The sequence below is a fragment of the Callorhinus ursinus genome, unplaced genomic scaffold, assembly GCF_003265705.2.
Source record: "Callorhinus ursinus isolate GAN/ISIS: 27379988/994484 unplaced genomic scaffold, GSC_fseal_2.0 scaffold6, whole genome shotgun sequence".
Classification (NCBI taxonomy): domain Eukaryota; kingdom Metazoa; phylum Chordata; class Mammalia; order Carnivora; family Otariidae; genus Callorhinus; species Callorhinus ursinus.
Window position 1 is genome coordinate 10,803,151 of NW_027397068.1, and position 16,875 is coordinate 10,820,025.

The following is a 16,875-nucleotide window of genomic DNA, read 5'->3' on the forward strand; positions in this document are numbered from 1 at the left end:
TCTCTGGGCCGGGCCCTGGGCTGACTACCTTAGACCCATTAACTTACTCCTCAAATCCACCCAAAGACGCCAGAATTACCATCTTCTTTTTTTTTCCCCCAGGTGGAGAAACGAAAGCTCAGAGAGATTAAGTACATTGCTCAATGTCACACAGCTCCCAAAATGTGTTCGCTGAACCTCCAGACTCCTGCCCCCATACGGAACATGAATAAGACATTTCAGTAGCTAACAGGAAATGACATGGTATAAGTAAAGCACCCGGCACGGTATCTGGCACATAATGGGTACTTAACAAAGAGTAGTTATTCATTCCTTCCTTCCATAAATATTTTCTGAGCATCGACCATGTGCCAAGCACTGTTATATGCCCTGAGACACAGCAGTTAAGAATACAGATGGAAATCCCTGTCCCGTGGAGCTTACATTCTAGGGCTTATTACATGTGTGATTCCATCCTCTGCTTCAGCTTTCACCCACACGCGCTCTTTCTGCTCACAGGAGGGATGAAAAAAGGTTGTGGCCACGTTCCACTCTCTGGCCCTACAATGGCAGAGCCGGCATCAGGGGAGAAAGGGGGCTATCGTGTTGGTAACTGCCAGCTTCCTACCAAAGGTGGAGCAGTGGTGCTCTCTTAGGGAAGAGGGCAGGTACTGGGGACAGGGAGAAGGGGAGGAAGGCTGGAAGCCAGAAGACCAGGCCCCAGGGCTGGGCGCTTCTTCCAATAGTTTGGGCAAATCTGAAGTCAGTTCAGAAACCCAAAGTTCTATGGGCGGTTGGTGCCCGCCTCTCCCTCCCACCTCTAACCTCGTTCCACCTGGGCTACCAGGAAGCCGGGTACCTTCTGGATGGATCCGAGCAGTGCTGATGGGAGAAGACTGAGGCTTCCCTGGGGGCCTTTGTGTCTCGGACCCCACAGCTTTCCTGCGGGGAACCATGAAAAGTGAGAGGACGTGGGGGCAGAAGTCTTGTTCCTGTCCTGGCCCTGTATCTTGCTGTCTTTCCCTATTTTGTCTCCTCTGTGAACCCTACTTCATGGGCTTCTTGGAAGGAATAAAAGACTGGGCACTTGCTCATAGTAGGTTAAGTAGTCTTTGTTGGGCTGGTCGGTTTATCCAAAAGCAGGTTGAAAAAGTTGTTGGGAAAAGAGGAAGGGTGAGCTTCTCTTCCTTCCTCACTGCCCCCCCTTCTGGCTGGGTCCATTGCCTTGTTCCCATGCCCTCTACTCATTCCTGTTCTCCCATCTCCCACTCCTGGGGTAGTTCCTGAAGCACCCCCAGAACACCCACTGGGTCCCAGGGAACACAGCTTGCGAACCATCAAACCAAGCCAAGGCAATACTCTTCCAAAGAAATTTATTTCAGATTTTAGTATCAGCCTTCAAAAAAGAGTTAGTGTTATTTAAAAGTTGGAGAGTGAATGAGGACTTCAACTCTACCTCCATTTTGACCTCTCTGTACTTTCTAAGTGATTAAGTTCTTTCCAGCTTATTTCTTAACTCAGGCGAGAGACCCAGCGAGCAAAGCATCCCCAGATGGGAACCAAAACTACCCCCTGAAGCAATAAGGACCACCCTGAGCCAGCAAGGCCCCACATGACTGACCCCAACACAAGGATCAATGTGACCTTTATGGCCCCCTGCATGTACCCACACACCTTTGTCCCCCTGGAAGTATTTTCAGCACTTTGGAGACCGTCTGAGACACTAGTTGGCTGTCTTCCTGCTGTTGGCCTCACGGAAATAATTCCTTTCTTGTTTCACTACCACTCACTTCTCTGCCTTGGGATGTTGTCAGCGACGAGTGGCTGAACCTGGTCTGTGTGGGATCCCCGGAGCCAGGTGCTCTTGTACCCCTGTGCCCCAAGCTACAAGAGCGAGGACTATAATAAAATCAGAAACTCTGGTGGTGGCGGGGCTCAGGCACTGAGATTTTTTTTTTTTAACTCCCCAGTTGACCACTGCTTGGCCAGAGCTAGGAAAGCATGGATTAAGGAAGATATTCTCAATGTAAAGGAAATTTATTAATGCTCAAATGCATAAAATGAGATGCTTTGGGAGCACCAGTGAAGTAGTAATCAATTCTGCTTTGGGAACGAAGAGGATGTCAGGAAATCAACAGGGGGGAGGTGATATTTAAGCTCAACTTTAAACGATGAGCAGGGGTTTCTAGGGCCTTGCCGTTTGAAGCGTGGCCTGCAGACCAACAGCGCAAACATCTGCCAGGTGCTTGTTAGGAATGCACAATTCTGAGTCCCTTCCCACACCTATTGAATCGCAATGTGCTTGTTAATAAGACCCCCGGGTTATTCATATGCACCGCAGAGTTTGAGAGGCCTTGGGCTAAATGGACAAGGTGGAGAAGAACATTGCCACCATAAACCTGGCCAGTTTAGATTAAACAATGGTTTACTATAACCGAGGTTTATTTTTCATTTTCTCTTTTAAAATAAATCCCAAACCTAATGTTCTCAATGGTTGACCCAAATGTCATTTCGTAATGACATCTGAAGGTTTGAGGGTGAGGATTGAGTGCTTTATCCAATCTGCTAATGGGGAGGGTTTTTATACTACTGGTACAGATGCTCACCCGTGGCTCTGGGGGTTGGACAGGTTGGGACATAGGGCCCTCCTGGCATGGGATTTAGGTCTCTGTGCAAACAAGCCAGCACATCCACCCTCAGATGGGTTGCACGTGCAGCCTTCCTTGTGGGCACCATTTTGACTCGTGTCACGTTTTGTGGGGGTGTCAGTGGGGGTGTCAGCTGCTTCCAATCCAGTGTTAATCCCACAACCACAGCTGTCTGTTCTTTTGCAATGAAAGGAAAGGGGGAAGAAGTCTCCAAGGGTGGTGGTGGGGATATGAATCCTGCTGGTCTGTACCTTTTAAACAGGACACACAACACCCCAAATATAGCCTATTGACTATTTCAAGATTAAGGAATTTGAGAAACAGTTTGTGCGAGAAGGACTTTCCACCATCTCCTGAAGCAGGTCATAACTTTTATGAGATAGGTGCCTTCTCCACACCCAGAGGAAAGGAGCACCCTTATCTCCAAAGATGAAGGGACACAGAGAGGAATCTGAAGAAACAGTCCTTGTTAACTCCCCCACACCCCCCAACGTACTACACTTACCTCATACCCTTGGTCCTATGACATCTTTCCATGACTCTTCACTCATCATCAAGTCCAGCATAAAAACACTCAGGTCAAACCATTTCTTTGGGTCTTCACGTCTTTACAAAGTTCAGTGTCACATGAAACTTGTATTAGATAAATATGTATACATTCCTCCTGTTAATCTGTGTTCTTCAGTTTCATTTTCAGACTCAGCCAGAACTCTAAGAGGGTCGAGGAAAACTTTTTCCTTCCCTACAACAGCACAGGTGGTGGAAACCTATAATGCTTTGTCCTGGCCGCCCTGAATAGCTGCGTGTCTCATGGGCCAGCCTCCAGCCTCAAGAGCTAGCCGCGTGTCCTAGTTGACTCCCAGTGTCTACCTGGATGTAGGGATGACTCCATGCCCACATGTTTCAGCACAACCCAGACCGATTTGGGTTTTTTTTCTACTCTTTCCAACCCCATCTCTGTCCATCTAAGTAAGGGAATAAATTGTCTTTTTCCTGAAAATACTATGGGAAATAATTGTTTCACATGAAGTCCACCAACCTAGATGTGTTGAATACAGTTATGGAAGGCACACTTTAGTGGCTATGTAGTAGGGGCAATCCTTCCCACCTCAGCAGGGTTTACATGAGAATCGAGTTGGGAACCGTATATCCCATCCTCACCATGGTGTCAAGCACAGAGAATGCACTCAATACTTGGTCCTTTATACAACAAGGTTGCTTTAACATCTGCTCTATCTTTTGTGATAGAGGCAGTGGCCGTGCTATCTCCTGGTGGTGCCCACCCCATGCATGTGGGGACAGAGGATGGCACAAGTCCTCAATACTGTTGCTTGTCCACAGACCTGGTGACCAGGTCATAAACACTGTTTTCAGACCAGTCCCCTAAATTCCACTAGAATAGTTTGGGGAACCAACCACTGAGACCACAACCCTCATCCAATCACCATGTTATTTTTAAATCCTTCAAGAAAACAAGTCTAAAATATTCTTTCCATAATAAATAGTAGTAATCCTCGGAGTGTGTTCCCTTCTACCCACTGAAATCACTTACAGTTAAGAATACGCGTCCCTCTTCTTTAATATCTACCTGTGTGCTTGATCGCACTGAGCTTCTGGCCTCCATCTTGCCATGCCTGTTCACAATCTTTACCCTTCTCAACTGTTATGGTTATTATTGCCCCCAGCTGTACCCTCCTCCATTTGAGAGTCACCCTTCTTCCAGTTTCCATGACACAACGGTCTTCTGTTTCTCCTTCTACTTCTCTGATCAGTCCCTCTCTCCCCACCTAACCATATACTCCTAAGCTTTTGTCTGCGGACCTCCTCTCTTCTGCTTTGCTCCTGGAGTTCCATCCACTTGGATAGCTTCGTTGAGCACATCTAGGAAGGCAGTCCCAAATTCTTACCTCCCTTCAGCCCCAGACCAACATCTATAACTTTCATTCACATCTCCACTTGTCTGCAAGGCCCAAACTCCTCACCCTCCTCATAGAACAGCTCTTTCCCCTGGCTCCCCAGTCTCTGTTATGTCAGCACATGGGCCGTGGCTCTCACACATAACTGAACCTGACTTGAACCTTCTCCACGGTTATTACCATTCTTTTCTGTCTCATTGGTTTCCTTAAACTATGCAGCTTTCCATTTTTTTGAATTCCTGCTTCTCCCTTCTGCAGGTGTTTACAGAGAGATGGAACCAAAATCAAATGTCTTTGAAAAGTTCTAACTTTTTTAAAGATTTTATTTATTTATTTGTCAGAGAGAGAGCACAAGCAGGGGGAGCAGCAGGCCGAAGCAGAGGAAGAAGCAGGCTCCCCACTGAGCAGGGAGCCTGATGCAGGACTTGATCCCAGCTATCTGGGATCATGACCTGAGCCAAAGGCAGACCCTTAACCGACTGAGCCACCCAGGAGTTCCAAGTTAGTTTTAACTTTCTAAACTTACACATAACACAGAGCTCTCATTATCTTCAACATGTGTGGCCCAGACCGGACCAGACAAATTTCTTCCCTGGGTTTATTCTTTTTTTTTTTTTTTTTTTAAGATTTATTTAAAAGAGGGGGGCAGGGAGAGAGGGAAAGAATCTCAAGCAGACTCCGCGCTGAGCACAGAGCCTAAAGCAGGGCTCAATCTCACAACCCCGAGATCACAACCTGAGCTGAAACCAAGAGTTGGACGCTCAACCAACTTCATCACCCTGGCACCCCATCTTCCTGAGGTTTATTCTAAGTGGAATGAACCTAAAAGAACCATTGATACCAGGGTCATGGAACTAGGAAGATGAGAACCTGAGACTTTTGTACATTTGGTAGGGTATCTGCCCACTGTCTCCTGAATACACCTCAGCCTTTCTTCTTCCATGTTACCATCCCCTCCCCACCTTTTCCACTAGTTGAAATTATATCTATCCATTGCTCAAAATTGACCACAAATAGCATCTATTCCTCAAATCCTATGATCTCTTCCTCTTTTGAAACACACTCACTGCAATGTAACCTTCTTAATCATTGAATGGTGTTTCCCATTTCTTTCTTTTTTTTTTTTTTTTTAGATTTTATTTATTTATTTAAGATCGAGAGAGCACAGGTAGGGGGAGGAGCAGAGGAGAGGGAGAAGCAGGTTCCCCAGTGAGCAGGGGGACTGACGCGGGGCTTGATCCCAGGACCCCGAGATCATGACCTGAGCCAAAGGCAGACGCTTAACCGACTGAGCCACCCAGGTGCCCCTCCCATTTATTTCTTTATCTGCCATCACCCCATCCCTGGCCCAGGCACAAGACCCCAAAGACAAGAGCCTAGTAACTGTTGGTTCCATGGTGTCTAAGAAGTATGTCCAATCACCAACTTTTGTATAATACCTATTTCTTTTATTCTAACATGCATAATCTTTCACAATTTAACATTGGTGAAATCAGAATTCATCTTATAATCACTGGCATGCTATAATTCACTTAGTAGCATTTTTTCTTAGTGGTACACAAAATATGGGTGCATCTTACACAGATGGTACCTTAGATTCAGTGAAATAAAGTATCATTCGAGGCTTCCTGCTAATAGTTATATTTATTCCTGTCTTCCTGCCTCTAGGGTGAATCATTCCATGTTCTCAATATTTCCTTAGTTCCTGTTTTCTACTCCTACTGTTGTCTCTTCTTTACCTCCTTTAATTTTCTCCTCTTCTCAAGTAGAGTCAGACTATTTTACACCGCAATAAGATAGTGCTAAATACAGTGGTGTCACTGCACCATGGTCCCACGTGATAAAATGCTGTTTACAATCCTGAATATGTTTTCTATACAATTAACTCCAGTTAATTGTATAAACTAGTTAAAATACATCTTTATTTTTTTTAAGTGTGAACGGGCCACCATATTACATAAGCCTCAATTTATGAAGACAATGTAGTCGGAAGCAGAGTAGTGTTGAAATTGAATAAGACAACTATAGCAATACAATATATTTAATGACAACATAATTATTCTTTGAGCAGCATTGTGGCCTGGGAGAGTCTATAGAGAGTAAAAATTTCTAAACGAGTCCAGATGCCCTGTACCATCCAATAATCCTTGTTTATATAGTTTCATTCTTCATCTGTCCACAAGGCTGGGAAATCCAGCAGTTTGGGGTCAGACAACTCCGCGGAGAGGAAGCTGTCTTCATTGGCACTGGCGTGGGGGAACCTGCCATGACCCCTAATGTTGTAGAAAGTGCTAGTCTTTCACCTCCCCTTCCTGTGGCCTAGGATCCAGTCAAAATGGGGATGACTTATCCCACAAACCCTATTCTCTGCAGCCCCAAACTTTCCTGTCTTTCTCATGTCTTTGCCTAGGCTGACCGTTTCATCTACAACAGCACTATCTAATTAGGACTTTCTGTGATTGTGGAAATAGTCTACAGGTCTGCACTATCCAATACAATAGCCACTAGCCACATGTGGCTATCGAACAGAGCACTTGAAATGTTGCTAGTGCAGTGGCAAGAACTGCACTTTCAATTTTATTTTACTTAAATTTAAATAGATACATGGCTAGTGGCTACCACATTGGACAGCACAGATCTAGCATGTATTTTTCTTTTCTTTCTTTCTTTTTTTTTTTTTTAGGGAGGTGAGGAGAGAGAGCAGGGGTGGGGGATGAGGAGTGGGGGAGAGGCAGAGGGTAAGGGAGAGAAAGACTCTCAAGCAGACTCCCTGCTGAGCAGGGCTCCATCTCACGACCCTGAGATCATGACCTGCGCTAAAATGAAGAGTCGGATAGCATGTACTTTTCCACATGGGCATCGAGCATGTACATCTGCCCCAAATCTCCAATCTTCACGGGGCACCTCAGGGACCGTTTTCTCCATGAGATTCGGTCTTCCCAGTGGAAATCATTCTTTCCTTCCTCAGAATTCCCATTACACTTTGAACCACTACTGTAGCACTTAACACTTTTTACCTTGTAGATATTTGTATACCTTGTCCTCTACCACTCCCCTCTCAGACAGCTGGAACTATCTCTATTCTTAATCTGGACATCCTAGTGCAGGGATGCTTTAAAATGTTAGTTGCATGAATCTATAATAGCAGTACAGCAATCAACATTAACAATAAACAACTGGCAAAGATTGCTGTGCAATAAACGATCAACCTTGACCAAAGAAAAGGTTGGGCCTTGGCCTCAGCTCCTGGGAGATCATTTCTAAGCCCTTATAGGAGACTCTAATAGGAGGGTGTTTGTTTGCCTGGAAGCCTTGGGCCATACCAGATAGTCTATACTAACGATGTGATTTATGATGGAGGCCTTAGGCTAAGAGTTGTCAGCTCAACCTCTGGAAAGGCTAGAAACTAAGGTCAGCCAGGCAAGCAGTTAGCTGTATGAACATGGCCGACCCCTAGTAAAAACTCTGCACACCTTGATGGACTTGGCTATGTTTCCCTGGTTGACAATACTTGGTGCATATTGTCACACACCACTGCTGGGAGAAAGAAGCACTAACTGCACAGTTCTCCTGCGAGAGAACAGTTGGAAGTTCTATGCCTGGTTTCTCCTGCACCCTGCTGTAAATGCTGCTTTCCTTTGCTGATTTTAATCTGTATCCTTTTGCCACATTAAACCATCACTGTGAGTATAATGGCTTTTCTGTGTTCTGGGAGTCCTCCTAGCTAATTATTAAACCTGAGAGTGGTCTTGGGAACCTCCCAAACTTGCAGTTGCCCAAGATAACCTATGTCATATTGTTGCCTAGAGCCTGTCCTGTTGAGAGTGTATCTCCTCAAATCCCTGCCCTGATCACACCACCTCTGGACTGGTGGGCTGCAGGCCCCAGTTCATATCAGGGCTGATAGCCAGGGATGGGAGTCTGGTCCTCCACATGGGCAATGGAGTGGTGGCAAGGGTGTGTCTGGGACCAGGACCACACAAGGAGTAGGTATGGTAACAGAGGAAATGGGTGGGGGGCTTCCGAGTGGAAGGAGTGGAAAAGCTGGGATGCATAGCGCAACTGGGTGGCAGTTGTGGTGGCGGGGGTGGGGGGTGGGGGGGAGAGGATCAGGGATCTACGGGCCCCTGACTTGAAACTTCAGGAGGCTCTGGTACCCACCTGGTTGTAATCCTCAGGAACTATAAATCCCTGCCCCTGCGAGGCAGAAGCTGTGGAGGAGACTCCACAGGCCAGAGCTCACCTGACTTAGGGCAGGGTTATCCTGTCTTTAGCTGTACCATTTGTACACTCGTGACCAAAAGACCAGATACCCAGACCCTGAGCAGGAAGGTGGAAGGGGCAGTAGGTAGAGGGAAAGAGCAGAAAAACTTCTTTTATTAAGCAAGAAATCTGAACTGGGCATTCCTTCTCTATCCCAGAACAGCCCTCTGATTCCAAGTGCTGTAATTTAAAGAGAAGGTCCCCTTCTCAAAATCATGTTCTTTATATTTCTATAAATACTACCAATGAGGGGTTCACTTGAGTTAACTAGCAAGCACCTAAATTAGGGTTAAGAGAAATGGTCATTCACGACTTACTGCAGATTCAATTAATCAGATGGCTTTCCTAATCTGAGCTTAGCTACATTAGAGGAAAGTCATTACCTTGTGGAAGGGAGAAATCATTCGAGGGTGCAGGGCATATCTGGTTAGGTAGAGTTCCGGGGGTGGGGGCAGCGCTCGGACACAGGGACCATTAAGGACACCTGTCTGCTGGGAGAGAAGCCCAGAAAGCGAGGTAGGATGGAATATGGAACATTGCCGCAGCAGACCCATGGCTCCTTCCTCTCCAAGACCGAGTTCTGTCATCACCAATTCTCAAGTCCTTGGCCCTCTCCCCACCACTAGACTTGTCTTGCATGGAGATTCCAGGAAAGTAGTATTAAGCTGGCTTCGTGAGGGTCTTATAGGAGACTGGAAGTGCTTTTCCAGACAGACCTAGAAGTAAAAGCACCAGCAAACAGAACGGATCTCTGGGGTCAGTGGGGGTTGAGGAAGGGCAGAAGTACCCTCTGCCATACATAGAATGAGTGCAGGCTTAGAGAAGTTGTCTAAGAAAAGAGACTTCTATTTGTTCATTTCCACAGGACCTGGAACAGGGTGGGTACTCAATATTTAACGAATGGTTGAATGGATTGCAAAATCACGAGAGTTGCCAGACTCACCCAGGTCTCGTTTCCTATCTGGGATCTGAGATTTTTTTCCTTCCTAGGTAGGCACTTAATCTAGTTGTATGGGTTTACAGATTTTTTTTATTCCTATTTTGAATCCTATTTCCCATCTCCTATCCAGAAAGCCCCTAAGCTTGCCTTTTATTCTTTCCTGTCCCTTCACAACTGAATCCTAGGCTTCATTAGGGTCTCAGACTATCTAGGAGGCATTTGAGTCATTTTTTATAGGAGGGGGCTCTTGTGAACCTGTTTACACACAAGAACAGAAGAAGTCTGAAAGAGGTATGAAGTAGGACACAGAACACAGCATTAACGAGGAGCAAATCCATGAGGTCAGGGAAGGGCAGCTGGAGGGCCCCCTCTGGGAGGGAGTGCTGCCATGGTGGTCTAGGAGCTACCGCTCCATCTGGTGAGGGGAGCATGGTCAGCAGTTCCATGTGCAGATGGCTGGCCAGGCCCCATAGATATCTATGTCCTTTCCCAGGCACAGCCTCGGGGCCCCTAGGAAAACACTGACCAATAAATTAAGTTGAAAAATATGTAAGAGGCAGGAAATATCAACCTGGAGTATTTGTCAATGGCGTGGGTGTTCTGGAAGATGCGAAGACCCATGTGGCCCTTCAGAAGCCCTTTCTTCCTGGAGGAGCTGGATTCACTGCTCAGAGCCAGGTGGACCACTATTTTGTCTTGTCTTTCTTCTTCCGTCAGAATATGGCTTCTTGGGTACCCGGCCAGGCTGTTGGCCTCAGACTCACTGTAGCTTCCATCCAGCATCATGGTTCTTGAGTGAAGCATTCCACACATGCACGGGAACTGCGGGCAGCAAACACAAGGAAGGTGTCAGCCATGTTTAGGCCTTGTGGAGGGGCAGAAGCGGTGGCCTGGACCTGGAGCACAGCCCCATGGCTACTCAGAGCCACAGAAAGGCAGAACTAGAAGGACCTCCAGAGATCACTCAGTCCAACGATTCTCTACATATTAGAACTCTCTGCATATTAGAATCACCCAGGGAGCTCTTTAAAATGGCCACATCCAGGCTTCACTCTCAACTAATTAATTTGAAACTATCATATGATCTCATTTATATGTGGAATTCAAGAAACAAAACATAGGATCATAGGGGAAGAGAGGAAAAAATAAAACAAGACAAAACCAGAGAGGGAGACAAACCATAAGAGACTCTTAATCATAGGAAACAAACTGAGGGTTGCTGGAGGGGAGGGGGGTGGGAGGGATGGGGTAACTGGGTGATGGACATTAAGGAGGGCACGTGATGTAATGAGCACTGGGTGTTATATAAGACTGATGAATCACTGACCTCTACCTCTGAAACCAAAATACATTATATGTTAACTAACTGAATTTAAATTTTAAAAAGATGAAAAAAAAAAACCTAATTAATTTGAAGATCCCTAGGTGATTCTACAATGCAGTGAGGGTCCAGAATCACTGATTTAGTCTAAACGTCCCCATTTGCAGAGGCAAAAACTAAGACCCAGTGAGGCTATACAATTCTCCCGAGATCACACAGCTAGTGTCACAGTCAGGGCTTTAAATGCACACATTCTGGGGGCCCCTGGGTGGCTCAGTCAGTTAAGCCTCTGGCTCTAGATTTTGGCTCAGGTCATGATCTCAGAGTCGTGGGATTGAACCCTGCTTCGGGCTCCGCGCTCAGCTCAGAGTCTGCTTGAGATTCTCTCTCTTCCTCTCCCTCTGCTCCTCCCCCTGCTCTCTCTCTCTCTCAAATAAATAAAGTCTTTTAAAAATATATTTAAAAAAATAATAAACCCATACATTCTGATTCCAGTCGTGGGTCTCCACGTCTTTGTGCATGAATCAAAAGATGATTAATTAGGAGAGTATCCTTATGCTAAAGAGTTACATTTAAGCATAAAAGGTCACGGTGCCTGCAATGCATTTTTAAATGGTTCAACTGCACCCACAAAAGTACATTTATGTGGAGAAAGAGCTCACACGATAATGGCAAAACATTAACAATGTTGGGTGTAGGTACAGAGTCTATGGAGGAACATTATTCTATTTTTCAACTGTTTCTGCAAGTATGAAAATGTTTATAAGAAATTATAAGTTGGAAGGAAGGAAATAGTTTCACTTCTCCCTACAATTTGAATCAGCAAAGAGTGGGCTTCCAGTTGGCACCGGCTAACAATTCATGGGCCCATACTTGTCAGGTGAAGGCTTGCTATTTTTCCAACAGCTCTATACAGGAAAGTTCACTGGGTTATAAGTCAAAAATGTTTAAATATAATCCAAAAGCACTTGACAATGACCAATGTGCAGATTATTGAAAATTTGAATGGATACTTAAATGCTAAAGTAAAAAAGGTTTGAATAGAATTTTTAAAAATAAATTCTTAAACAATCTAGCCTATTTGGAGACAGTGTAGAAATATTTAGAATATATGTAGAATGTTTAGAATATATTTTAAAATACATATATTTAATATAATATATTTAGGTATAATGTGGGCATTGAAAGACTATTTTTGAAAAGGCAACACATCCTCTTTTCCTAAAATTTAAAGCTCCCTTATATTAAGCCACCTAGATGTGCATAAATGTGGGATTTTCATATCCCCTGATCTTTATACCTTCTAGCTGAACACCCATTTTGATTAGTGCATTGATGACGAATGATTTGGTAACAAGTTGGCATTTTAGTTCCTACTGTGATTAATAAAAGTCTGAATATGAATGGAATGGACTTTCCCTCCCTGTGTCAAAGGCCCACGCCCATTGCCTGAATTCCCCATTTGTATCCTATCTCATAACCAACGAAGGTTAGTATAGGATAGTGCAGGCCCGTGTAGATGGCATAGTTATTTTCAGTTAGGCTAAAGGCTAAAGTTGTGTGTGACTGAAGTTTATGGGTCAGACCACAGATAAATACAAGAGTTTTTAATTCTAGAACTCTCCCCTTGTTCAGTCAAAGGACCTGGAGGCACCATCCCTAAACAAGTCCAAGAGTAATAGCGATACTTTAAGTCTGTCCAGAACCCCGCAGTTTCAAAACAACTTTTGCATGCATTACCTCGCGTAAGCCTTACAACAACTCTGGGACGAAGGCGAGGTGAGGATTGCGCTCTACCTTCCTTAGAGATGAGGAAACAAAGGCCCAGCCCAAGTGGCAGAGTTGGACCTAAGACCCCCGAGTCTCCCTGTTCCTAGTCTTAGTCCAAAGACTTTCTGCTTTCTGGGATCCTTGGTGGTAGAAGCTAGAACCTATTCTAAAATAGACCCCCCTCCATTTTGCGCAAACATCGCCCTCCTCTACACGCCACCCTCCGTCCCCGCCATTCTCCTGCAACCAGGCGCCTGGGCTCCCGCCAGGAGGTGAACGAAACTCGTCTCGCCTTCTCGCGCAGCTTCCGCTCCTTGCGCTCCTGCACGGTGGTCAGGTAGTTGACGGCTGCGTACTCCAGCACCGACAGGAACACGAACACGAAGCTGACCCAGAGGTAGATGTCCACCGCCTTGATGTAGGAGACGCGGGGCATGGAGGCGTTCACGCCCGTGATGATGGTGGACATGGTCAGCACGGTGGTGATACCTGCAACATGCAGCGATAGGTCAGCCGCTGACGAGGGTACGGAACTGCCCCCCCACACGTCACCGAGTCACCGTTTTACATTCTCCCTGTCGGAAACCCAACGAGAAATCCCCCAGGCCATGGAAACATCCACGCCGTGGATCTGCTCCACAAACAGCCGGCGGCTCCACGCCTCCCCCCCCCCGCCCCCCGCCCCCACCTCCCCGGGCCAGCTCGCTGCTGCTGGTCCCCTTTGCCTGTCAGCCCCTCGGGGGCCTGGGTGTGGGTGATGTGACTCACCGGATCAGCAGCGCTTCGCGAAGGACCCCGTCGGATGGGGAATTCGAAACAGTGAGTGAAGGCCCCCTCTAAAGGAATCTGGCCCCACCGCAAGAAACGGCCTCATTCCCTCTCATCTGAGCCACACTGATTAAGTCTCCGAAGACTGTGGAAATTCCTGGAGACCTGTCACGCTAGCTTCTTCATTGTGCCTGGCTGGTTAAACCCTCACATTTCTTGGAGCCCAAGCTGATTTCCTCCAAATTGACAACGATGAGCTGTTAACATTCCCTCTGGAATTTCGGGTCTGCGAGGACTAAAACCGCAACTTCGAGGAGTACAGCTCTCTCCCTCCCCCGGATCCCCACCCTGCCTTCAAACTCTCAGTCTGGCCAACCAAGGCCAACAGACACAATTTTTGTATTTACAGAACAAGCTTTTGGCATTTGCAGAATTGTCTTATTTATCGAAGTACTGAGCTCTAAGACTGCCGGTGGGGGAAGTCTATCCCCCAAACAGGCTTTATTTTTCTGAAGTGATTGGAGCAAAGTTGATGTAGTTTTAGCTCCCTGTGGTTTCCGTGAAGCAGCCTAGGAAACGGAGAGCAGCGCGAGAATGGTGAAGGCTGCGAGCGGGAGGAAAGTTTGCTCCTTTGGGCTCTGACAGCCCATCAGTTAACTCTGAATGATGATTTTACCTTTTCTCTTTATACGGACCTGCTGAAAAATATAGCCACCCCCCCCACCTTAACACATGCTTTTACCCAGTGAAACTCTGGCGGGCACCGCTCTGCGATCGATCCAGAAGGACACCCAGGACAACATGACCATCAGGGTGGCAGGGAAGTAGGTCTGGAGCAAGAAGAAGAAGATGTGGCGTCGCAGCGTGAAGTTAATGTACAGACGGTTGTACCAGCCTGGCGGACACAGGAAGAAGCCAGTGAGGTTCCGTTCGAGAGGTAAAAACAAACTCCTTCCCTGGGAGCCCTTCCCCCACCCCCACCCCCATTGCTCTCATTAACTTAAAAGTTAATGAACAGTTGACTTACTATAATACATCTCCTTTCTAAAATCTAAGCCCTCTGTTAATAAGTGTCTTGCCAGTATCTAATGCATGTACTGTTTTATTCAATGTACCTAACTTCTCTTCCCCTGACATTTTGGGGAAAGGTAGAATGAGAGATCTAGGTTTAGTTGCTGGTTTGGTATTTGTTATTTGCAACCCACAACCATGTTTCCTGAGGACTCACTGCTCAGGAGGCTAAGAAGTGGGTTCTGTTTTGTTGAGGCCAATACCACTGAGGCAGGAGCCAGCAGAGCTGGGCTTTTGTCACTGTCCCCTCGGTTGTAGATTGGTCAGCTCAGCCAGTCTCCACGTATGTCATGGGATGGATGGTTGTAAACAAGGACTAAAATGGTAAGGTGTCGAATGATCCACAAGATCGATACCCAATCGCTGGGACCAACAATGGCGTCAAGGGCAGTATAAATGTCAAAAGGAACTTTTGCAACTGTGTGCACACACCCACCCCACTCCCATTTCAGCCCAGCCTGGGATACTGACTCAGTAGCTTGCAACGGGGCCCGGAAATCTCCTTGTCAGACACACTTCCCTGGTGGTTTGGATGCAGGAGGACCGCAGGCTGCCCCCAGGAAAACACTGCTGAGGGAACACCTGGCTGGTGTGGAAAGTTACCGCTGAATCAGGTAAGGGGAGGGTTGGATCACCAGGGAAAGGCTGGAACAATAAGATGGGTCCAGACAAGCTTGACACACGGTTACTACGTAGGTTCCTCAGTTGTCTGAACGAGCTAGGTGCTTTTAGTGGGGTGAATAGACACATCTTCGGATATGACAGAAACTCCTAATCATTTATTCATCCCACAACCTTTGCCCCATCACGTCAGCTTTATTTTCCCTACTTAAATTGGCACCCATGAAGCAAATCAGTTTGTTCCTTAGGTTTGCACAGGGTCTTTCTGGAAGGGCTGAGAGTTGCCTTCATTCTGTGAAGGACTATTCCACTCTCCTTTCCTCTTAAGAAAACCAGGGAGAGTTGCCTTGGAAACACTAAGAGGGAACCAAGAGCTTTAAAAATGGATACTCTGTGTTCCAAACAGCACCCTGTGGTGAGATCGCAGCCCCTGTGGGGGGAGGGGGGACGATAAACCTGCTTGTTGGTACATAGTAAATAATGGGAGAGGCAGATGCATTTTAATCTGGACTCTAGAAAGGCTCAAGACAAACAAACAAGCTTCTATCTGAATACAGAAAACATCTCAGAGGAGTGCACATAGGGACTAAGGCAGATTGGCCGCTTACTAGCTGTGCAACTTCAGTAAGCAACTTAATGCTTCTGAGTCTCAGTTTTCTCATCTGTAAATTGGGGATAATAATATCTACACCATAGGTTTGTTGGGTAGAAATTAGTTAATTCAAATAAAGCTCTCAAAACAGTGACACATAGTAAAGTTATAGAAGACAGTCTTAAAAATGGTTTTAGAAAGAGTGGGTTTGAACTTGCCAAGAAGAGGTGAGGAAGGAAGGTTGTGTGACAACGCACACCCGCGGAGAAGGGGAGAAAGGGGTGACGACGAGCCCTGTGGGCACAAGGGAAGCCAGCTTGGGCGGTCCGGATCTAAGACCACTGGGACTGGGGCTTGGTCTTTTTCAGTGTTTGATGTTGGGCGCAGAGGGGTGTGTGTGGAGGCAGGGGAACGGGGACATAGATGGGGGCCGTGCAGGGGCAGCCGGTGGCACGAAAGCTCCGCACGGAAGGGCCTGGGCTTCTCGGCACATGGACAAGGGGGGAAGAAGTGAGAAGTCCCTTAGGGTCCTGTAGCTACTGCAGGGCTGTCATGGGGTGATCTGTGTCCCTCAGAAAGATATGTTGAAGTCCCACCTCCCATTTCTGTGAATGTGACCTTATTTAGAAATACGGTCTTTGCACATGGAAGCAAGATGAGCTGAGGGCACGCTGGATTAGGGTGGGCCATAATCCAATGGCTGGTAGCCTTACAGAGGGCGGAAGTTCCGTGGACACAGATACGTAGAAACAGCAGCATGGGAAGACACAGAGAGGGACGCAGAGAATGCCACGTGACGACCGAGGCAGGCATTAGAGCAATGCAGAACCCACCAGAAACTAGTAAGAGATAAGGAAGGGTTCCTCCCTACAGCCTAAGGGGGGAGCATGGGCCGCAGACCTCTGGCCTCCAGAACTGTGGGCAAATACATTCCTGTAGCTTCAGGCCCCCAGGTTGTGTTTATTATGACAGCCCTCAGAAACGAT

At 46.7% G+C, this 16,875-nt stretch overlaps 1 protein-coding gene across 1 annotated transcript in view; it reads right to left on the reverse strand.

Moving 5' to 3' along the window:
* Positions 1-6,035: 6,035 nt before the first annotated feature.
* Positions 6,036-16,875, reverse strand: part of GABRR2 (gamma-aminobutyric acid type A receptor subunit rho2) — a 46,572-nt gene continuing 35,732 nt past the window's right edge. Inside the window, exons 7-9 of the mRNA XM_025860117.2 lie at positions 14,348-14,500; positions 13,130-13,326; positions 6,036-10,568 (exon numbers count right to left, since the gene is read on the reverse strand). Coding sequence (XP_025715902.2) covers positions 10,257-10,568; positions 13,130-13,326; positions 14,348-14,500 — 662 coding nt within the window. The 3' untranslated portion in view covers positions 6,036-10,256. The remainder of the gene's footprint in view (positions 10,569-13,129; positions 13,327-14,347; positions 14,501-16,875) is intronic.